The sequence below is a fragment of the Protopterus annectens genome, chromosome 8.part0 (genome assembly GCF_019279795.1).
Source record: "Protopterus annectens isolate FY-2018-M chromosome 8.part0, PAN1.0, whole genome shotgun sequence".
NCBI classification, from domain to species: Eukaryota; Metazoa; Chordata; order Ceratodontiformes; family Protopteridae; genus Protopterus; species Protopterus annectens.
This window is the reverse complement of record NC_056741.1, coordinates 344,159,740-344,185,640: the sequence shown is the minus strand read 5'-3', so window position 1 is coordinate 344,185,640 and position 25,901 is coordinate 344,159,740. Positions and strand designations below refer to the sequence as shown.

Here is a 25,901-nt window from a genome sequence, read left to right as displayed (position 1 = left end):
ACACAATCCCACAACCATCCACATGTACAGGTGCGCCCACACACTACCCCCTACTTTAATATTCTACATCCTAGGTTGCAAACAGACACACAAAGCTAACCCACAACCACACATTACAGTCCCCCAACAACACACACCACACACAAAACACACACTTATATACACTACAGCCCTAAGATACACACATACACACAGTAATATATAAAGCGATCGAGTATGTGGTAGGTATCCCATTTATATGTGCCCATGGTTATATATATATATATATATATATATATATATATATATATATATATATATATATATATGATGTGTGTGTATATATATATATATATATATATATATATATATATATATATATATATATATATATATATATAAACATATACCTTTCATTGTGTACATGCTGGTTTGTCCTATTTCAACACATTCCTACCTTTTGTGTTTTATCCTGTCAGTATACACAACTGCCATTGGTACATCTCATGTAGTTTAGTGGTATGTTATTGTGATGAATGAGTACATGGTTGCGTGTTCTAATCCTGGTATTGATATCTTACCTGTCAGAGCAGGCACTGGTAGTGCAAGGGTGATGAATGCACATTTCAGCGGTTGTGTGTTCCACATGTTTATTATTCTGTGGAGAACTACCTATATATGCAAGCTGTGTTTAAGGTATACTATGTAATATGTACACATCTGTGAAGATTCCTGTCAGGGATACTCCCCATTATTTGGAAACACATCCCTGATTGCATTATACAAAACCACTCACTAACACTCTGGGGTATCCTTGCAGAGTGGGTGGTGAACAGTAGCTACACCCCAGGGATCCCACAAGTGGTTCTGTTCCACATAGGGACAGTTAGTTGATCGATGGGGTGGCAATAACAGACACGTTTTGCCTATGCTTATGAGTGGCCTCGGCAGTTGGGCATGTACCTACCTACATATCTATGAAACTGTACATACAGTATGGACACATGCTGATAGCTTAATATACTGTTTAAGTATTGACTTACCTTGTACAATAGTTGAGGACTACCTATGTAGGATGCACACAGTAGACCACCTATATATGACAATTTACAGGTGGTCATGTGTGTGGCATCCATGTTTGCTGTGTGTGCAGGTGGAGAAGGGTGTCAGTCCATGAGTGCCTACACTGTCAGTCTGTGTGCTATACGTTCCCTCTTTGCCAAGGCATGGGCATACTGGGCATGCCTCCGTCTGCCTATTGGGGCTAGCACAGGGTGTTCGTGGTCTGAGCCCCCCTGTACCTGTGGGTCCCTTGGCATTTGTGGTGGGCTGTGAGGGCCTTCACCATTCTGTCCCTGCTGCAGCTGTTTCCACAGGATCATATTGTGTAGCATGGCACATACTATGAAGATGTGGGCACATGTTCCTGGAGAGTACTGCAAGGCTCCACTAGATATGTCCAAGCAATGGAACTGTGATTTCAGCTTACCAAATACGCGCTCTATGATGCTTCTGGTTTCTGCGTGTGCCTCATTATGGCATTCTTGCATGGCTGTGTGTGCATTTCTGATGGGTGTCATCATCCATGGTTCTAGTGCATAGCCAGCATCCCCCACCAGGTGGCTATATGGGATGTCCCCCCTGCCAAATACATGATACAGCTGTGAGGCATGCCAGATGTGGGAGTCGTGATAGCCAGGACTGCCAGCACACACATCCATGATAATGTCCTGGTCATTGCACATGACCTGGCAGTTGATGGAGGGGAATCCCTTGCGATTTATGTAGTGCCTACCCTGCTCACCGGGTGGTGACTTGATTTGTATGTGCGTGCAGTCTATTGCACCCAGTACCTCCGGGTAGTCCACCACATGGTGGAAGAGATGCATATTGCTGGCCAACTCCTCCTGCATTCGGGGGAAGTGTATGTGCTCATTGGCATGTGGTAACATGGCATCCAGGAACTGGTGGAGTACCCTGGATGCTGATGCCTGTGAGATCCCTATGGTATCCCCAGTTGTCATTTGGAAGGTACCTGTGGCTAGTATTCTCAAGCTTACACATACCTTTGTGTCCACTGGGATGGGTTCCCCTCTGTTACTTCTGGCTCTGAGGCATGGCTGGCACAGCTTAACAAGTTGCTGTATGATGTCCCTGTCCACCCTGTAACACTCTACTATCTCCAGATCATGTAGCCCCTGGTAGGTTACCCTGGGTCTGAACACTCATCTCCTCCTCCGGTGCCTGAGATGGTGGTCAGCATCATCCTCCACACCACCGTCAGTCTCCAAACATGCTGGTGAATCAAAGCTATGGAACCCCCTAACATATACATATTAAAAGTTCCCCGTCTGTATACACCAATGGTGCAGAGTGTCTGGGAGTACACAAGTGTGTGTGTGTGTGTGTGTTTGTGTGGGCTTTCACACCTTATACTATTGTGCAATGGCTGATGCTGGTGTAATTGGGTGTGTTTGTGCGAATCCAGCTGCGGGGTATCTTAATTATTGGTTTTATAGCAGGTACTGCTATTGTGGGGCCTTTGGTGTTGACTCACGCTTGTCTGCCGTGATTCATCTATTGCCCTTTACTTCTATTTTCAACCTGATTCACCTCCCATTGTCAGGCATGCACCCAGCTGCCACCTTTCTTGTTTTGTGCTTCCATAACCCAGGATTGTGTTGGGAAATGTGTTATGTAGCTGATCTACAGCATGTTTGCTTTGTTCTGCTGTGACAGTTCTCTTTTCTTTGCTCTACAGCACCTCCCCTTTCCTGTTCTGCAGGTAGCTGCTAGCAGCCTTGTTAGCTGTTGTCTATGGCCCACTGTAAGTTTCTAGGTGTTAATTACTCATCTGTACTCCAATTACCATGCTGCAGCATTTCCTTATCATCTTCCCGTATCCTTCCTTTTTCAGCTGTGGTGCACACCGTGCACATATATTTACAGGGTTTCATGCGCGTTTTCATCCACGTTTACATGAACTTTTGGTTACCTTGTGTGCTCTCAGCTAAGCAAAGCTATGGCTACTTCCACACCCCTATCCTGTGGCTTTGCTTAGCAACACCCAACATGGATTAGCAATGATCCAATGTGCTTACAGATATGGTGGCGCACCCCTCTCTTGATGTCATGTTTACCTCCAGGCCACTCCTCGGTGTTGTAATGCTACGCCATGTGGTACATCCTTACACTGGTGGGACATTTGCGATTCAGTATTACTTGACTCATTTGCATGGCATTGACTGCTAATTCCTAGTTACCGCACGGAACACTGTCACAGACCCTTAGCAACCCTTGCGCCATGGTTGCAATGTAGCATGTGTGCCATTGACTATTATGGGGATATCATGAATTGCATTACCTTACAGTTTTATGACATCTAAATATATTTTCGTTATGATCCCATTTGCGCACTGATGCACTGCGGTTTTACTTTGTGTTGGTGTAGTCATGAAATTAAATGTTAGTTTTTATATGTTGTACATGCTGTTTTAAGCCATTGGCTATATATTTAGCCATTGGCATATATTAACATTATAACACGTAAGTTTGGTCAGCTTTCATGGTTCCAATTTTATGTTTGACAACATATAAACTGTTTTCTTTGGTTTACATTTTTACTTGCTTACGCTACACCTGCACAACTTCATGAATCACTATATACCTTCATTTGCATGTTACACTGCTGCGCATGGGGTAATTAGCATACATGTGCCGGGAGCTGCACAGCTCTGGCATACGCTGGTAGTGCACTTGGAAACATCTCTTACCTGAATCACTCGATGGCCATATTTGGTGCTAGATCGCCAGCACTACTCCGGCGCATGGCGCAAGCTTCATGAATCCTGGAGATTATTTTATAATTAGCTTACATGGATTTCAGTGTTTATTTATTTATTTATTTAACTGCCTTGCCATTAATTTTACAAAGACTGTTTGACTAATACCATCTGTGATTTTATTTCTTTTTAAAATTCAGAACTTTAACTGTTTGGGGTAGTGTTACTATACAATTATATAAAAATTGTAAAAAACAAAAAGATATTAGCTTAACTAACACATTTATATTTATATTATTTATATTTGCTGTTGTCTGCCTGTTATTCTTGTGTATTGTAACAGATGTATTTTAGATGAAAAGAAAATACATGCATGTCTGTCTTGTATCTTTATATCTTTATACAAGCATGTCCGTCTTGTGACTTTAAATCTTTACTCTTATTAACTAGTTTTATTTAATTTTTATACACTAAAACTGTTGTGTACCTTTTGACTATGCTATTAGAGTAACCGTTATATGGTCTATTTTACTGTACTACTAATAAATGTCTTGCTTTAACTGAATGCCCTACCATCCTACCATGTATGCTTATCCAGTTACTAAAAATAAACATATTATAAAATATATTTCTTTTGTACAAATTAGCTGTGTATGCAGGAAGTCCCCAGTCTCTGTCAGTTCAGCTAATGTATTTCCTTTATCCTGCAACTGCTGTTTAAGAGTTTCCTGTAATGTTGCATGGTCTTTCTGACATTCTTTTGTAACCTGTTCTGCTGAATTTAAAACTCCTATGCACTTTTGAAAAGATGTATGTATAACTTGTCTAAGCTTCCTGAACTCATTGTGTCTGTTTTTTAGAAGTTTATTACATTCTTTTGTGACAAAATGTACTAGAGGTTCTATCAGTAACTGATATGACTGTTGTTGCAACTCTGAAATAAACCTTTTTACATCTGGTGACAGAACATAGCTGTCAAACATTTGAATATAATGTCAACATATTAACTTTTCTTGGTTCTTTACCATTAAATTTTTTGTCTGTACAGTTTAACCTTTGAATAGTGGCATGCACTGTATTTTTATGACATTGTACACACAATAAACATGTTTTATACCACACATGATTTTGTTTCAGATACCAGTCAAATATTGTAATCCATTTGCATAATGCCTTACTATCAACTTGCAATTCATTTGCATAATGCCTTACTATGAACTTGCCCTAATAAGGTTTTATATTTGCTAATATACAGTTTATACATTTAATTATGTTATTATTATTATTATTATTATTATTATTATTATTATTATTATTATTATTATTATTATTATTACCTCTATGGCATTCATACTGTATATAACCCAGAATAATTTCCTTACCAGTCAACAGAGAGGCAGATGGCCAAGCTGCTTTACTGTAGATGGTTGAAAAGTCTCTGTAGTCATTTGTGAAGTTGGTACAGCAAAACTGGCAGTTTCAGTCTTACAGCTTTGTATTGTACCTTTTCTGGAGAATTTATAGAACTGCTCACCTTTCTGCAATGCAGTCTGACTGGATTTAGATGTCTCTTAAACTGAATTATTGCTGCAAACTGTAGAAAACTGTAGAAATCTAAAGTACTTTACATAAACATTAGTTACTGTGCTTTTACAGTTGTGACCTTATACAAGGCATTACCCATTCACTACCCCTGTTTTGGATACAGGCTAGGAACGTTGTCAAAGGGTCACCATTGAAAAATTGATCTTAATTTGCGTGCTCTGCTGTTATGCTGTGCTGGATCCAAAGTCTTCTTAAGACACACAGTCAGTTTATTGCTGAATCAGAGACACAGAGCTTTGCATGACTCCATCTGTAGTCTGTTTAAAGCACCAAGCCTTTCAAATTGCACACTGATAAAGAAATATATTTTGCAGCTATAAGCACAGTTACAGATAACTTATTTTATAACAAATGACATGTACTATTTCTGTCAGATTGTAGCATATATTACAAAGTTTTCCTTAATTACAGATATGAATGATGACAAATACAAAATACCTCTCTCTGTCCTTCTCTCATATAACTGAATTACAACAATTGTTATATAGAGTGCTAGTCACGCATATAGATGTTGTTATTTCCTCTTGGTATGTTTTTTGGCCTTCTGTGGGAAGTCACATAATGTCTGTTTTTAGACTTTTCAATTGTCCTGTCAGAAGTTCTGCTGATGTGAAAATGCACAAATGCACGTAATCAGAATAACAGAAATATGAAAGGAAACATCTGTTCTGTTCCTTCTGAAAAAACTTCCCGTATTGCTGAATTTATAAAAAAGGATGTCTGTTAATAGACATGTGTTCTGCAAACATGAGAAAATCAGGTAATGCTTGTTTCCCAATATTGCTCTGTTAGGCTTTTTCTTTCTGATGCTGTGAAGAGAAGCCTGTCTTTTATACATATAGTATGAATGCACATTTTACATTGCTAAACTCTATACATATATTCAAGCAAACTTTTTATTCTATGCTTTATCTTTCAGCATATTTACAACAGAATTAATTTCAGCCTTATATTCATAATATCTAACATTAGGAAAGTACTGTTTATGATTAACCGGGTGAGTGAAAACATTGGTGTGAGAAATATAAGTGCATGTTTTATAATGCTTACAAGGATATGTACCAATCCTATCAGAAACATTAACATGAACAATCCATTTATTATTAGTGCAAAGAATTTGCTTCAAGTTCTTATTACATCTAAATGTAAAACTGGGAGTATTACCAACCAGTTCTCGAATAACATCATCTGTCAATAAAATATTCCAGTTATTACATATAATATCACATGTGCCACTGATGTCATTACTATAGTTCATATACAATCTCAGTCTCTCCTTACCCATTCTAGTATCAGAAATAAATCTATTGTTTGCACCATGTTGAGAAAATCATGGGGCTGCTTTGATACTTCTACATATCTTACTGTCCCGAATAACATTCTCTACCTCTCTTGCCCGATAACCTCTCAAGACGAAATGAGAGGTAAAGTCTTGAACCTCAGATTCAAAGTGTTCATCACTTGTACATAATCTGGACATCCTAAAGGTCTGACCCTTAATTATATTATTAAAAACATGTCTTGGATCTTTAGCCAACAAATTATTTCTTCAACAAGGTTTCCTAAAAACAGAAGTCCATATCATCATTAAAAGACTAAAGACTTAGGAGACTTGTTACAAAAATAAGGAGTTTTCTTCTGCCAATGCTAGTTTGATTTTTTTATATAAATCATTCACTCAGCTGTGATACTGAATGGATTACTTGTCTTGTAATATATACATGCTCAGCCTTTTATGTGGGTCAGACATCTAGACGTATTAGCTTGCATATTAGAGAACATTTGAGTGACATAAAATGACACAAACCTAACAATGCTTTATCAAAGCACACACGTACACCCTATTGCTTCCTTTAGGTTTACAGGCCTAGATACAATGGTTTGTAAGGCATCAAATAATTTAGGCTGCCATGATATTTTAACAAAAACAAAGATTTTGGCTGATTAAAGGGTGGTCTTTATTTTATCCAGAACTTAATGAATATTGGTGGAAAAATGTGTTAACACTACACATTGATGCACTGATGTCTTTAAATGGTGGGTATTTAATAATGTCATTTCCTGGTTTTGATGTACTGAAGAAGGCAGGATATGCTGAAACCACTCTATGGACTTTCATCTTTAGAATTTGGTTAATAAAGTTCATTTTATTTTTCATCATTTCTCCTTGCACTTTTGCTGGTGCCTTTGGTGTAGGAGGAGACTTTTGTTTTCATAGAAACACCACAGTGCAGGTGCACAATACTGTACACTCATGAATCCTGGCCGCACTGTGAGTAGACCTTGACTGAGCCTAGTCTCTTGAGTTCCTGGGTTCAGGAGTCCATTTTTAGGCCTTTGACAAGATGTTTTTTCCCTGTTGGAATCCAACCAACTCCCTCATTCAAGAATTAACAGGCTGCTTATACTCCTCTTCCCTGGTTGTCTTCTTCCTTATAGGGCTATTATTCAATGCCAGGCCCACTGGGCACAGTTACATATTTATTCCCTGCTGCTAGCTGTCAGAATGTCAGACACTAAGCTTATATTATCTGCTTTATTGGGTTTACTACTAAATATCGAAATACCACAATCCCGAAACTCTGAATACCAACACCAAGAATCTCAAGATTGCTGAATCTCAAAAACTGTGAATGGAGATTGCCGTACAGTGCGGAATGGGAACTTTGCCATTCTCTCCATTGTAGTGTGAACTTGGAATTGGTATATTTAAGTTGCAGGGGGTGAGGGGGCAAAAACATTATTACTAATGGTTTTGTGTTTTAGTTTTTTTTTTTTACTTCAAGATTCTGCAGTCTCTTGAGATTCTGGGTGTCTGTATTAAGAGTATCGGGATCATGGTATTTTGATATTTAGTAGTAACCCGCTTTATTACACATCCATAGTTGAAAAACACACAGATAAAAAAGACTGAATGGAGCAGCATGATGCCACTCTTATAGGAAGTTTCATTCTTGGTGGTGCATGTTACTGCACAATCACTGCCTTTATGCACAAAGGCTGCCAGCCAGTTTATGGTGCACATTTTGAAGGGAAGCAAACCAGATTGTCAGTCCTCTAGTATGGGTATGATGGTTAATAATGCCCTATACAAACACAAACTTATATGTCAAGATGCTTGTTACCATTTTTTTGTGTTAGAAGTAGTACCTAAGGACATAAGAGGGGGCCTATGGGAGACACGGCTGGAATATAGAGAACTTTTCTGGCAATTGACTTTAGAAGCCACTAAGTCCCCGGGTTTGAATGAGGCAGTATCATTGGCCCCTGTTCTTAAGTTAAGAGCAGCAAATCTTTAACATAACTGCAAATTTTAATTTGGCCACTAGATGGCACATGAAGTTAATATGAATGATTGAAAAGACTGCTTGAAACTTTTGATCCCTTTGTTTTTTTTTCTCATTACTATTTGTATTATGTAAAACATTTTTAAACATTTTTTAAAGTGCATTTGTCAAATTGTGATATGTGATATAAGTCATGTGTATTTATATTTTTTTTAGGATTTTAATAGTACAGACACACAGATTTTATGTATGCAAATTAGTTTTTAAAGTGGTTTAATGAACTTCTTTTGTTTGATTGGTTAATGTTTATTGGTTTTAGTATAAACTATACACACTTGAAGGGTATGCATTTATCTGAGGAAGTCTTCATTGTGACAAAAATGCATTTTTGACTTGTGGGCGTTTATGTGTATTTGTTTGGCCGTTCATTGTGCTTACTGTGGATTTATTAAAGGACTATACTCTGTAGCTTGGTGTTTTCTTCCAAAGTGCTCCTTTTAACAGTTTTTGAGTCATTTGGTGTCAAGCACATTTTATTTCCCATTTATTTGACTTGATGGGTATAGGTTCATAGGTTCATACTAGGCTATCTGCCCAAGGGCATTTATAAGCCTAGCCCATAGTTATGTGGCTTTCGCCACCCCTTTAGTTTGAATAAAACTATGCCTATTATTTTGCTGTGCCTCTGTCAAGCAGCGACACTGAAGTAAACCCTGGGGTATATCTGCGATCTCCCATCCATTGGTCAAGATTCCTCTTGAACAAGGCCAGCGAGGTGCTCTGCCTCACATGTACCGGGATTTTGTTCCACAGCATAGGGAGTCTCTGGGTGAAGAATCTGTCCCTCCAGCACATTCTATTAATAACCGTGTCAAGGTTTTTTGAGGTTGTTGACTGGAGACACTTGTAACAGGAAGAAATGAAGAAGTGTAATGACACCTTAAACTAAAAAAAAAAAAGAACTAATCACCTGTATCCTCAACTTGTTGCCATTTGCCCACAAATAAACCTACATTCTTAGAACTGTATCACAGTTCCACATCAGCACACTGAAATACAGATTATAACTGAAATGCCTACGTGGCTAACAGCATGGGGAAGACTTTGTACCTTCATGCCTGTCCTCAGGAAAGCATCGTTAATGACTAAATTAGGTATGAGATATTTAACACAAAAAGGTTTTGTTCCTAAATCTAAAGAAGACACAATGAGAATCATAGGCGAATAAGCTTCCCAAACTATTGTAGACAACATTAGAAATCTATAAGGCAACAATTATGTCTCTGTCCTGAAACACACCAGAGCTGCAAATTACAAAAACTAATAAAACCAAAGCTACCCCAGTTGTCTTTGACAAGCACATAATAAATTAAATAAAAGGCAATCTGAAGAAGTCATGATTTTTCAGATGAAAGTAATCAATATACTTAACTAGCCTGAAGGTTATATTGCCTTTTATTTGATTTATACTGTAAATGAGATTGCTGAGAACAATTCTGTAGAATGTCTCTGTCTTCCTCTCGTAGCATTTTTGTCTGTCTCTATTGGCTGCTAACTATGCGATCATGCTTCTGGATGGCATGAAATTTGCTGTGTCTGACATTTTGCCAGACTGTGCAAATTTTCTGCCACCACAGGGTGTGTGTGTGTGTGTGTGTGTGTGTGTGTGTGTGTGTGTGTGTGTGTGTGTGTGTGTGTGTGTGTGGGTGTGTGGTCTGTGTGTGTGTGCTTGCGTAGATGCATGTATTAAGCAACACAATGCTTTTACACTTTAATTTTGTTTCTGCTTTTAAAGAAAACAGCAAGATGCATGATATTATTTCTTAAACCTTCTATTCATCCATTTCACAGGGGCCTGAATTTCGAGAGTTTCTTATGACAAAGTTAATTAATGCAGAATACAGCTGTTATCGAGCCGAACGGTTTACCAAGTTGGAGGTAAGTATCTATACTTACTACTACTGTGTTATTTAGTTGTTAATTTACTGTGCAGAATAAATGTCCTGTTACAAAGGTGAATGGCAGCTCTGTTGTGCCCCTGCTTTTCATGGCACCTTGGTGTGGTCATATTCCAAAAGTAATAGCTATAAAGTATTTGTTCATTTCCTGCTGCATCTGTCAGGATGTTTAAAAGGTGTATGCTAAGTTTGTCTGACTGCCCCTGTCTGCAATTCTGGTAGGACTTGGAGAAGGTAATATTTGTACCCAAGTTATAACCACAATAACAGTATACAATTCATAAACTGGCAAGTTCAATTATTCTCTGCTATTTCCTTGATAGAGCAAACAGAAAAAAGTACTTCAGTAAGAGTGTTATTTTCTTAAATGATACCAAGCAGATAAACCTCTTTAGATATAGCATTTTGAGCATAGTAGAGAGCAACCACATGAAAACTTCACTTCAGTAATCTGTGGAAATTCAACACAAGAAAAGTACACAGCGATTCACAGTGTGAACAAGAAATCTGTAAAACAATTCTTTGTTCATCAAGCATGTGCTGCCCGTTACATGAACATAAAAGGGAATAACAAGACATCACAAATGATAAGCAAATATTATTTGTTTATTTATTTATTTGAAATTATTTATTGAGAAATCCCAGCCAGGTATAGTATGTTTGGTACTTTTCCGTTATCGGGGCAACAGTTATGCAATGATCACTAGCCCTGAAGCAGAAAAGTAAGAGACGGAGAACTTCCGCAAAACGTACCCTGAGTACATGTTAACATTTTCTCCTGATGTTCGCATTTCTCAAAGTTATTTCAGTTCTTTTCTGCTTCAGGGATAACAAAGAAGCAACTGAACAATTTTAGTGCCACACCTAACTCTGTTTTACATATGACAGGACCTTCTTGCTCTTCTTGTCCTCGCAAAGTTATTTACACAAAGAATGTATAATGTAAAACTTCCCCTATTTATAGCAACACGTGCATGCCCTGAAAGAACTCGCCAGAATTTCACAACTACAACTGGAACAGCATGTAAGGCAAGCAGACAGTATACTGAAATGGAAGGGGGAAACACAAGTGACAGTCAATAAACTGATATTGAATACTAGCATTCACATTACTTGAGTTACCACAGAGGCAGTATGGTGATGATGATGACCACAACTTCTGCATATCAAATAAGTTGCATTTAAACAATTTTCCATATCCAGTATGCCATGGTTTTACTATTCACTGGCATACCATCAAATAAAAGTAGTCAGCTTATATCTTTCAACATTTCAGTTTTTGAGGGCTTCACTTCTTCAGCACTTAAACATTTCTGGCAACATGTGTGAAAGTAGGAATAGAAGTTACAGGAATCGTTTGGCATGACAGCCTGCAGATCCATTACAGTGCCATCAAGGCTCGCCTGCCCTGTCCATCAGTTTAAACAGCACCACAGAAGTGACAACCAACTGAAACCATCAGGGGCTCTCAGTTCAGGCATAATTAGCTCATTTCAGGAACTGAGAAGTCAAAGTACATTACAGGCTGAAAGCATGGGTGGCTGTAGGGCCAGATGTTAAGTGTACACTAAAGGAAAGAGATACCCATCCCCTTCCCTTTTCAGGTAGCATGTTTGCAATATTAGATAAACTGAGGACTCAAACATGAAGAATCCAAAATGTCCGTTTCAAGAAACGACTGCCTTGAAATGCTTAATGGTGTTAGAAAGTACCAAAATAACTTTGAGCAAACCCGTTCTAATACCATTAAGCATTTCAAGGGACTCCAGCCACTCATGACATCTGTTGCCCCGATAACGGAAAAGTATTGTATGTTTGTGTTGGAGACTAGGTAGAAAAGCCTGAAAGATGTCATAAACAATCAAACATTTAGAGGATACAAACAATATGACATTAAAAGTATAACACAACAAAATTAATGTACATTAGAAGGGATAGTTTGGTAGATTTCCTAATACACTCAAATTCTATTTGCAATGAAATCACATTCTCTTATAAACAGAAATGTTTACATTATAGGTTCTTGCAGGAGATCTGAAGAACTTGTAAGATATGCCAGAAGTTAATAGTTGTATAACAGTCTCTGCAAGTGTATTTATAATAGCAATAGTTAAATTTTACTTAAACTTTAGTTGTTTCGCATAGGCAGATTTTTATTTTTATTTTGCACTTATAATTTTAGAAAGGTTCTGAAGTTTGTCTAGGATGTGAGTTGTCTAATGGCAATTAGTACTGATTCTTGTCTTATATGCCTTAGAACTGACTAATACATGTATACAAATTAATTCAGACAAACTCACCTTTAACATTCTGTACCATACAGTATTTCAAGGATGTAGAATATAGGTTCATAGGTACTTACTAGGTGTCTTGATAAGTGATGCTCTTAATAAGCCTAGCCTTACATTTCCATGGTATTTTTAGCCTTATATTTTTCATATGAATAACACATAGGTGAGACAAACAAGGATGTGCAGTGCTAAGATACAGCTAAGCAGAAAGGGAATGTACTCAGCTATTGTATTCATTTGACTCCTCAAGCTTCTAGCCATGCTTAGAGCTGCTTAATACACATCTCTTCATATCTAATTCCTTATATAAATAATATAATGTTTTAATCAAAAATATAAGCAGAGTGCTGAGTTGTACGGGACTATATCAGACAATACGAAATAGGTAACACCTGCTCTGATGTAGCAGATATTGCAAGTTAGTGACACATTTGCCAGATCATTGAGATGTATTGTACCTTCTTGATCCTTTTTACAAATATTTCCCTGGATTGTTTGCTTAGCATACATCTCAACTGTCCAGATTTCTGCAAAATGTCCAGATTTTTGCCTCATATTTTTGGTCTATTCCTCATAAAATTTGTGGTTTCCTGGCAAATCACTGAGGGTTAAAGATTCTAAATAATGACATACATTTGAGTGTTAGACTTCATAACCTCTAGAAAATGCACGTTAACACAGATCAAACAAAAAAAAATCAACAAAGATTAGTACAAACCAACAATGAAAATGAACAACATTTCTTAGCCTTATCATAAACTTTAGTTAATACTGTTAAATAATAGTAAACCATTTTATAATAAGTTCTATATACACTGTTTACATTAAGTCAGGAAGTCTGGGTAGTTCTGCAGCTTTCTATAAATGCTCCCCTTTAGCGTTCAATATTCCCATCATTTGTGGTACTTTCTATATTTTTTCTTATTTGGCCATTTTATATTTCAACCATTCCAGCCACTTCTGTGTAAGTTTCTTCCTATTTCCTTCCCGTTTGCCTTTCCTCGTTTTCCATCAACTAATCCAATAACCCTATTAGTTCTAATACGTCAATTTCAGTAGTTACTTACATAATACATTTTCCTAGTAATATTACCTCTGCCAGTAGTATCTGTTCCTGCTTAATCAATTCTTCCTTGTCCTACCAGCCTAGTAAAAATGGGAGGGGAGAAATAGCAATTTCCCATCCAATCACCTTCCTTATAAGCTGTTCCATTGATTTCTTGAATTCTACTAATTTTGGGCAAATAAAAATGTGTGACCAATTTCACAATTCCCCTGAGCAGCATCACCAGCATGCTTAGTTTATTATAAGGAAAAATTCTTAAGGCTCTCAGGATATAAAAGTATTTATGGAGACACTTCCATCAGAAAAATAAACTTCTCTGCTTGTTTAGCATATTGATCACAGTAACTGATTGGTCAAAAACTGTTAAAGAACTAGTATGAGAATTGAGAACATTAGTAAATATTTTATATAAAAAAAACTAAAATAGATTATTTATCCTTTGTCAATATTATAATACATTTCATTTTAAAAAAATTTGATGTTAACTACATCTCAACCCAGAAATAAACTACCCCTTGGTCTTACATGTTATTATTCATTCAACAACAGAAAAAATAAAGTCTATACTTTCAACATAATCATAGGTCCCTTTTGGCTATAAATCTACATGTGCTACAATTATTGCAGTGGAAACCACCCCTTAACATACATTGGGTGGGTCCTACTCTGGAGGAATGCTTTTGATGTTAAAGGAATTTCTAGGATCATAGCCCTAGAAAGAAACAAACCTTTATAAAATTAAAATGAACATAGCTATTAGTAAAGGTTTCCTTTCTATGTATCTTGCTCTGAAACCTCCTCATATGAACATCCCACCATAAGTGGACATCTAAGAAGTTAATAGATGTACCAAAACAAAAAATTGTTCTCTAATAATATTTCAATAAATCTACAAACAGTAGAAATCTGTCCAATTTAAAAGGTGGGTCTACTTGATTCTTATGAGTTTTAGAATTCCAATAGAACACCTATCTAGGTTTGTCAATCAAACAGAAATCAATCATAAAAAGAAAAAAGAAATTTCACTGACATTAATGCATATATATAGAAAGGAATGAATAAAGTTTTCTTTTTTTGATGATGTCAAATAATTTAAATATTTTCACATATTCTCTTTTCTTTCTAAAGTTTCAACATCTTAACATATCCTCTCCTCTATAATCACAATGTTCCCACCTTTGTCACTCCATTGTTAAAAGCCCTTTCTTCTTCTTTAGTTAAATTGTGTTTTTGTCATCTTATTACCAAAGGAGAGAAGATTGTATGTAAAAAAAAAACAAATAAATTTTTAGAGTTTGTAGTATGTACTAATTAAAGTAAGAAGATTTGGTTCTTTTTTTTTTTTTTTTTTTTTTAATATAAATAAAATAAAAATAAAATAAAAATCTTGTGTAATTATTTTAATGTCAATTGTAGTTGATGTCTGCTGGTTTTTTGGCTAAAAAAACTTTGTTAGCTAAATTAGTTGCATTTACATCATTTAATACATTATCAGCAATAGCATCAATATCAGTCTCAGAGTCCAAGTCCCCACACATCATCAAAACAAACAGGAACTTTTTCAGTAGTTGCTTGTTGCCATAAAAGGAGCCAACATTTTTTTCTTGTTATTTATTGGTATAGTACCAGTTGGTTCTCTACTGTTAGGCATTTTAATTCAGTTATTTTTGAAATGTTATTGTTTACCAGCAACTTTAAGAAGGACATACCATTCATTAAAAAAAAAAAGGAAACCAAAAAATCAAAAGCATTCCAACAAACCCCCCCATAGGCATTTTTTGTTTGGAACCATGTTGATGCTTGAAACAAAGTCAGGCTCGCATTGCCGCCACCGGCTGGATTCCGTCTAAGCTTCCTCTGCTTGTATAACTTTGTTGCCAGGCTCTCTCTTACCAAGGCCAATAAATTATAATTTCTAATTCTCTCCCATTTGTACCATTCCAAACTCTTTACTTTGTTGGCTATGCCAATTTGTGAGAACAGACTTAACTTTAGTTTGCTCTTACGTTAAAATCTTATCCCCATTAAAAGCTAATATCAGTACTTTAGTAACGGCCCTTCCATTGCTCTTGTACACTAGGAGTATTCTGTCTAACTTTCTCATACCCTGTTGACATTGTCTTCTTTAAAATTTATCAAAACAGGATGGGCAAAAACCCTCTCCATTTATTTCTGGATTCCTGTTAAATGTCTTGATATTTTGTTTTCTCCCTCATTTGTAAAAAAAAAAAATATTCAGTCCAGTCTATGATTGACTTATCCCTAATTTTCTCTAATGTCATATCTTTCCGTCTTGCTTCATAATGGTGCCTTTGAAGTTTGTCTTTTTGATAAGGCCACTGCACCCCAATATAACCAAGATACCTCCTTTGTCTCTGGAGAGTTCTAATTTGTTGTATGCCAATCTGGATGGCCTCCCTTCCCATACAAATATTCTCATTTGTTTCATCAATTTCCATGATATTTCTCTATCAGGAGGGTAACCCAGACCTTGCATATATAAAAGTGATGGTAGCACATGACAGTTTATTACCAGTATCTTTTGGTCAACATCCAGCAGCAATCCTTCCCATTTCTTAAAATATTCTTCACTTTTTCCTTATCATATGCCTATAAGTTCATTATAGTGATTTCTTCACTGCCTCCCCTATCAACACGTCCAAATATTTCATCTTACTCCCTATCACTAGATAATTATGTTCTCTGACCAAGTCTGAGAGGTAGTGCAAGTTAATTTAGACTGCAATTGTATTATTTATATTAATTGTATAACCTGAAAGCTTACCAAAGTTTGGCAATATATTAAATATCATGAGAAGATCAATTGCTAAATCAGGTAGAGATATCAGTGCATCATCTGCAAATAACAAAACCTTCAGCTCATCCTTTCTCCACTTGTAACCTTTCATGGTTACATCCTAAGCTAATGGTTTTAAATATAAAGCAAGTAAAAGTAGAAACAATGGGCATGCTTGCCTGGTATCCAGGTGAATCTGGAAGATGGAGCCAGTCCTGCGGAAACATTTACATATGTTGTTGACCCTACGTATATACTGCTGAGAAGTGTAATAAATGGTCTTTGAATGTTGTTATGGATAATACATTAAATATGTAGTCCCAGCACACTTTATCAAATGCTTTCTCAGCATGTAAACAGGGGCTTTTGCTCTATAATCACCCCTTGTAGTATCAACATGCTCATCAACATGTTATCAAAAGTTACACTGGGCTACAAAACCCCACTGATCTCCATGTATCAGTAGGAGTAAAATTGTAGAGAATCTGTTAGCTAAAATATTAATAAATACCTTGTAATAATGGTTAAATAAAGAAATTGGAAGGGTATGACACTAGTAAGCCTGAATTCCTCCCTTCTCTCAATGTAACTATGATTACCATGTGTTTTCAAGAGTACAGTATCTGTACACCCTCTGAACTCGATTAATCAGTGTTAATTATACCTCTTTCAAGCCTCTACCCAATATTCTTCATATTTTCACAGGTATAAAATTTGGTCCTGGGGATTTTACTAGTGCCTCCTTCAATAAGGCTCCTATATGCTCTCCCGGTGTAAAATCTTACGGTATCCCCCTTGCCTTCAGTTAATCTTCAAAATCCTTATATTGTCCAAATACACCTTTATTTTCAAAGTGTGATCTATCACCTATCTTGGAGGAGCATGCAAATCCCTATAGTAATCCTAGAAAACGCCTAATATTTCCTGCTGCATAACCTGCCATATCCCTTACCTTTCCTCTCTCAGCTTATAAACCATCTTTTCAGCATTTTGCTGTCTTAACTTTGCTATCAGTGATCTTAAAGTGTTAATATTACTTGCAAAATGCATCCCTCTTATTGACTGCTTCTGTAATATTAGCTTCTTGTCTACACAGTTTTCTAATTCAACCTTCAGCTCTCTCATTTTGTCGCTTTTCCTATCCGTGTGCCCTCTCTTTGCCGCAATCCTCTTTGTTTCCCTCCATAACTAGTGGTATCTTTCTTTTTCTTTTTCTTTTTGTCTTTCAAATACAAAATGATACATCCTAACCAATTGTTTATAAGCATCCTGTATTTGTGATGTAATATCTTTAAATTCTTTATGCAAATCTTTTAACATCTTTTTTATCCAGCATCTAAATTTTGAATTCTCTTAAAACATATACTGGCAGTGTTGTGCTAGTTACTTATAAAAGTAATAAGTTACTATTACTAGTTACTTTTAAGTGAAAGTAATATGTTACTATTACTTATTATTTTTCTAAAAAAGTAATATGTTACTATTACTAGTTACTAACTAAAGTAACTAGTTACTGTTGTTACTTTTGCATAAGTATAGTTTATCAATTCTCATGTTCAGATTTACTCACATAGTACTTGTGTCTGAGGAATACATGCTTACTGCACATGAATACGAGTGTATTAAAATTGTATACACAGTGTTACAATAATGATGAATAGCATTTTATAGTTTACAAAGTCCCACAAGCTAATCTTTATAGTCAGAGAGTCACAATTTAATTAATACTTAAACCAAAGTACGCACAGCCAGCAACACAAGACCCATAGCAAGTTACAACCCATCAAATCTTCAACAACGTACATTAGGGTAATCTGCTAAAACTAATGCTGAGGATGCAAAAATGCTTACAGAAAATGTCATATACATCTAACAAGACTGTTAACACAACAATGTCAACCAAAATATCACTTTATATAACTATTCGCAATGGCTACACATTTCTGTTGGCTCGAAGAAGGAGCAACTTTTCAAAGTGTTTATCAGTGAGCCTATTTCTTCTTGCAGTCAGCACTTGTCCACCAAGACTGAACAGACGTTCAACAGGTGCACTAGCTGGCAGAGCTGTATTAGTGCTCAGAAATATCTTCTTGACTATAGGGTAATTGTTGAGAGAAGATATTTCTTTGGAAGGGTCAGCCAGATACAAGTTGATCTGAGAAGATATGCTGACATTGGTTGGCATCGACTGTTTGAAGCTGAAGCTGGGCGGCACAGTGGTGCAGCGGTTAACGTTGTTGCCTCACAGCAAGAGGTTCTCTGGTTCGATTCTCAGCTGGGGTGCCTTCTGTGTGGAGTTTGCATGTTCTCCCTGTGTTCGCGTGGGTTTCCTCTGGGTACTCCGGTTTCCTCCCACATTCCAAAAACATGCATCTGGAGCATTTCTCCCCAGGCCTCCGCTGAAAACAGGCTCTGTGGAACCTAGTCGGACATTCCTGGTCAACAAATGTTAAATAAAAAATAAAAAAAAAAAAAGAAGCTGTCTTTGGCAGTTAATGCAGAAGCTTCAGATGACCCCATGTGCAGGTTCATCCAGTTTCTGCATGGCATCAAGAAGCAGAGCCTTCCCTATGAGTTTCTTCTTTTCAGTGTCCATCCATCACAAACAGAACTGTGGATGCACTATGCTATTACTGAACACGTAGATAGAACAAAACTCTGAGAACAACAGTGGTCACAGAAACACAGAACTTTAATGAAGCTTTCAGGCTCTCAACCCTTCATCAGCATTACATACAAAACAACATTATTTTTAAATAGAGGAACAATTAAAAATCACATGATCAACCAGCCAATGAATCTTTCAACCTCCATAGTCTTCTTCCCTACATAAAATGCTTGATACATTTACACAAGTGCAAGGGTAATAATCTTTTGTGGTTACAATTAGCATATGTCAAAATCCTTATAACACACATGTTTTTTCATGCATTGGTTTATTCTAATAAAAAAAACTCTAGATCCTCTACTATATCACTTAACTTGGCATGGCCATAAGTATAGCAATATTTTATTATATATTATTACTAATTTTTGATTAGAGTAAGAGAGAAGGGTTTGTCCTTCTTTTTAGTAGGCACTAAATTACCATTATCTGCATCTATATTCCTCCCTAAAAATATTGGTTTTATAGCTTTTTCCCTACCTCAACTATCATATCAATATTTTTCTGTATAATAGTCTCAGAGTATCCACTTCTTAAAATTCAGCTTTCATTATGGATGTCTCATTCAAATATACCTGCTCTTCTGTTGTTAATCTGCCGTATTGTTTCATCCTTTTTTATACACTTTTCATCATCTACAATCTCATTGGAAGATGAACACATTTTAAAAGTTAAAAGAGAAGTGTAGTGTTATGTTATTATGCTGAAAAACAAGAAAGATCTTCTCTGTACCATCCCATACCCATATGAAAAAGCAATCATCTGCTTCTTTTTCACATGTTTATTCAATGCATAATATATACTCAAAATATATTGCAAAAGTATTAGCAACAGATGTACCCATGGCACTCCCTGTTAGCTGTTATATGGTGTGCCATCAAAAAAATAAAAATATGTTAGTCAATACTAAGAGAAGAAGAGAACATATATTTTCCATCTCGAGGTGTTTGTTTGGTACTAAACAACCTTCTAATAGCTTCTACTCATAGTCAATAAGGAATAACATCTATGTCCAAAGTTACAAAAATAAAAGCTGGGGGAAGTTGTGTGTACCATAACTTAAGCTTCCTAAGAAATGTATGCTTATCCTTCACTTTATTGCACATTTGTTATGGTACACAACAGCTTCCCCAGCTTTATTTTTTTAACTTGGACATAGAAGAATCACTCACTGTCATTGTATTTCCTATATTGAGTAGAAGCATTAGAAGGTTAGAATTGTGTTATACCAACAAACCAACAAACACCCTCGAAATGAAAAAAAAATATATCTTCTTCTCTTCTTAGTATTTTGAACAATATTTTTTTTTTTTTGGACACCACATAATAAACAATAACAGCTACCTGGATGCAAATCTTGTGTTGCTATTACTTTGGAATTTTGCATTGTTTCAGTGGGAGAAAGAATGAGTTTTAAAAGGGCATTGAGTAATAAGCATGCATTGTGAAAAGTGGGATGGTGCATAAGAAGTTTTATTTTCATGTTAATGCTAATTGTAATAACTTACAAGATTTTTTTATGTGTACAGATTGTAAATTATTGTAGCAATTTTATGAAATGGATGATAACGTATAGTTGTGATGGGTAAACATAACAACGAATAGGTCTGAAATAAAATTGTGTTTCTGTGACCACTGTTGTTCTCAGATGCACTATGCTAGCCAGAATGAGCTCTTCACATTCCAGAGGATGATTGAACAGAGCCTCAATGCCTTTAAGAAGAGCATCAACTAGCAGCACAACAGACTGCCTGACTTCGGACAACTTGTTTTTCAGGCACATAATGGTGGGGATCAGGATTCTCGTGAAGCTTTTCAGCTCTGACTATAGGATGTTCAGAGCCATTGCCAGGGGCTGAATTGCTTGCACAAACTCAGCAACAAAGGTAATTTCTGCAGGCTTGAAGATGACAATTCCAATCTGTTCACATATCTCATTCAGCAAGCCTTCACCCTGAGAGGCAATGAGGTGAATTCTCTCCATCGCGTAGAAAGAGGGATTCCATCGTGTTGCATGGAGAATAATCAATGCCAGATCACACTTATTTCGAGCTACCTCAGCAGCTTGGGTGCGGTGACTAGTCTTGTTCCAAGCAGCGTATCATTTGGCCATGGTGCTTCACATGATCTTTTTATATGTGCATCATTACAAGTAGATTCAACATCTTGCACGGCAACTATATTCAATCTGTGTGCTGCACATCTCAGATGGGGAGGCAGTGAATAGGTGTCCTCGCTTTGTCCTTACTGACTCAGCACGGCTGTCACACTATTGTAAATCACTTCAGCATCATCATCCCCCTCTTGGGACAGAATGCTTGTAGTCTCAGAGCTCTCACATTCTGAGAAGACAGTGAAAGCTTTTACAAAATTGCTGCCATTGTCAGTAATTGTTGCACACACCTTTTGATCTCTCTTGTACTTGATGTGAATGCTCTCAAGAGTTGATGCTATGAGATCATATGTATGCCTTTCCTGTAGTCTGAAGCATGACAAAGCAGCTGACTTTCTTTGAAGTGTGTCACAGTCAACCCAGTGGGCGGTGACACCAAAAAACCATGATTCTGATAGGTCCAAATGTCAGCCACATTGTGCTGCATACTATCAGCATTCATGCTGGAAGAAGCTGCAAGCAAGTTCTTATCATTCATAAGCATATTTGTGTACTTTTCTATAAGATCATATATTTGCCAACTCTCTGTGTCTTTGCTTAAAGTTAAATCACTGTCTCAAAGCAAAATCTTTCTCACTGCATCATTAACACCTCACACAAGCTTGTCTTTTATCAACTCATCTCTCAGATCACCAAATCTGAAAGTTTTTGACTTGTTTCTCAAGTCAGTTATATATGCTGCAAACGTTTCACCAGGCTTTTGATCTCTTATGTAAAATAGTGCCTTTCCACTATAATATTCATTTGAGGGTTGCACGTTTCTCTAAATTTACATTTTAAGCACTCGAGTCTTCTCGCGTTTCAGCCTGTATCACAATATGGCAGTCTTCCCCCTTCTCTGCATAAACAGCAGGTGCATACACAAATGAATGTTCTCTCTCAATGGCTTCTGAACCAGCTAATCTGAGCAGAATAAATGTTTTTGTATGTGCTTCTTTATCAGAAAAAGCAGCCTGTATGAAAATATCATATTCTTGATCAAACACTCTCCAGTTTTCAGCAATATTATTATCAAATACAAGTGGATCAGGTCTGTGAAATCCCTCTGCCATGCAAATAAGTGTCAAACACACACCAAGTACTTGTAATTATATTCATCTGTACAACAGACTCTGAAATAACTGTACTCTTTGAAAAGACTGTACTGTAATACTGCACACACTGCCAACACTTTGAACACTTTAGATACTTTGAATAGCTTTAGTTAATGTGAAAAAGTAATACATTGTGAAAAAAATACAATTGTTTTCTCTTTTTTGAACATTTTATATGATTCTGATATTGTTTCAAATGTTTTCATAATTATTTCAAGTATTTTTTTCAGTATATCGTAATTTTGAACATTTCGTTTATTCGGTAATTTGTTTGGAATGCTTTGCTTTATATTAATTGAAGGAAAAATCATTTAAATGAGTTTAAGAACCTGGAAATATTTTCTGACCTGTTTACGAGTCATTTGCAGTCGTTTGAGCCACTCTTCTATATTACTCCATTTCTATATTCCTCCATTTCTGACTGTGCACCTCATGGTTTTAAGAAGTTTTGACTTCAGATCCCATTCTGAGAACATGTCACTCCTCTTGTGTATTCAAATAAGATGACGAGGCTTGGGTGTTCATTTAAGATATTTGTTACACACAAACATCAGGATGGATGACTGGAGCATAAAACTTAAGTGAATTAGCTAACTGACTGACAACTATACACATACATGCTTTCACTCCAGCTGCTTACACAAAATGACACTCTGCTTGCACCTGCTCAGTACTTTCTGTGCATGTGCCCATGAACTACAGTGGCTTTAAAAGTACAACACACACACTATGATCTACACTCCCTGTGTTCGAGTGGGTTTCCTCAGGGTGTTCCGGTTTCCTCCCACATTCCCAAGGTATGCTGCAGGTGGATTAGGCATTCTAAATTGGCTTTATGTGTGAGTGTGCACATGCGTGTGCCTTCTGAAGAAGGTTGAACGGTGGGCTGGCAATTCAACAATGTAAAACTCCACTGCCACTTGTTCTGCAGACTGATGATCCACCGTGGTGATCCCTAATGGGCACAGTTGAAAGGAGAAGAAAAAGACTTAGTCTTTATAGCTAGAGAGTCACAGATAATAATTAAACCAAACCAGCCAACAGCACAACACCTATAAAAAAACTATCATATTTTGTCTATTTTCAGCAACTAAAAATCAAAAACTGAAAAGACTTTTAAATAGAACATAAAATATTGTCAGGACAAAAGTTGGTTGATCATAGATCCACTTTAAGCGTCCTGCTTGGTGCAGTGGGTTGGAGCACTGGGTGCCCAAGTGGTGAGTTTGATTCTGACTTATGATGGTATGAAGAACCAATACCATTTATTATACTGCAAGGTAAGGATATGATCTCTGGCAGGCTAGAATTGTCCAGTGTTAGGGGGTGTTTTAGTGGGTGTGAGTCCCACAGTACCAGGGCAGGGCTGGAGTCTGGTCATCATTAGCGTTCACCTCCTTGTAGTGCTAAAAAAAAACGAAGTAAATTTTGCTCCAGACTAATTCTAATGATCTATTATGAATGCTACGTGCTATGAGTTGTGCCAACATTATGTTGTATTTTTTTATTCAAAGTGCCACTTCAAAGTGAATATTACCTCCTAACATCTGATTAGTATTCATACTATATAGGGACCCCGGAGGTTTTACATGCCTCTTTAGGAGGCTATATCACCCATATTAAGAAGCATTGGTTTAAGCAAAAGTAACTTGCATTTAAGTTACTAGTTACTAAAAAAAGTAATATATTACTATTACTAGTTACTATTTTGAAAAAGTAACTAGTTATATTACTAGTTACTAGAAATTGTAATATATTACAGTAAAAGATTACTTATTGTAATAGATTACTCCCATCACTGTATACTGGTAATCATCGATGTCTGGTGGAGCTCCCAAATCTAATTTTATCTGTAGCAATATTAATCCATGATCAAAAAATGTATTGGTTATACTGTATATCTTGAATTAAACAATGTTTTTCTTTTCCTATAAATATTTTATCAGTCCTTCACAACTGTTAATATCTTACAGAACAAAATACATATCATTGATCTCTTAGTTCTTGTTTGCTAGTTTTCCAGATATCTACCAGCCCCACCTGACTAAGATAATGCTGTGGGAATTTCCCTTAGGATGTCAGTCTTCTTTGCCTTGGTCCTCCTGACACTTCTTCAGCAGTGAGTACTATGTCCCAGTCCCCTATATTAATCACAGCAACATTTGCAAATGCCAGTATTACTGACATAATGCTCATAAGCTTTGTGCCAGCTTCTCATTCCCTAAAAACCTATGACCTCCCTTTATCATTGCTTAACAGCCCCCTATCTGATAGTCACATGCTTGTGATATCAAGATTACCATTCCTAATTTTACCTGTGGGTAGGCTGATGCCTCCAGCAAATAAAACCCAGTAAATGTCTGATGTTCTACCCTGTCAAGATGTGTTTCCTGCACAGCCGCCATTGCTGGCTTGGATTTTTAATTACAATAAATATCCAGTCTCTTTTAACTGGGTTATATCATTAACATACCTTCAGAGAATGGACTAGATTAAGTTTCTTTTAGATCCTGTCATATTAGCCAATGCTCATTCATCCATCTTTTGTTTTTCCTTTTATATGATTGCTTAACGTATCCACCTCAATCCATTTTATTTTATCCTAAATTTCATATGTCATTATCCTATTCAGTAGTATTAATTCCAACTGTCGCCCAGTACCATGATCTACTTCCTTCATTTTATTGAAATTATTCTCTCCATGTATATATATATATATATATATATATATATATATATATATATATATATATAAATAAATATGTACAGAATTATATATAAGTTCTTAGTTCTTTCCAAAGTTTGAGCTACTGCTCCATTATGATGAGTCCACCAGACATCTCTGCATATCAAACATACATGTTTTGCATGCATACTACACTAAATGCAAAGCAACACCAGCAACCCATCTATCCCTCGGCCTATTAATCTCAATTTGAAGCAATGAGCAACCTGCATACAAACTTTCCTGAAGTCATATGAATTTCTTCATAATCACTACAAATTTTTAATGAGATGTCTCATCTCCTATTAATATTGACCATTAAGTACATAATAAATCTGGGGGTTTACCAAACATATTATATGACTACTTTATTTTTCTACTATAAAATACAAATGTCCACTGAATGTAGTACAGATGACATCCATATTCTGTTTCATAGTTTCATAGTAGTGTACTAGGCTATCTGCCCTGGGGCATTT

The 25,901-nt window shown here is 36.4% G+C and overlaps 1 protein-coding gene across 4 annotated transcripts in view; it reads left to right on the top strand.

Moving 5' to 3' along the window:
* Nucleotides 1-25,901, top strand: part of LOC122808798 (rap1 GTPase-activating protein 1-like) — a 1,319,062-nt gene that overhangs the window by 1,034,538 nt on the left and 258,623 nt on the right. For all 4 annotated transcript variants that reach the window (XM_044079845.1, XM_044079848.1, XM_044079846.1 and 1 more), the window contains exon 16: nucleotides 10,505-10,591. In XM_044079845.1, coding sequence (XP_043935780.1) covers nucleotides 10,505-10,591 — 87 coding nt within the window. The remainder of the gene's footprint in view (nucleotides 1-10,504; nucleotides 10,592-25,901) is intronic.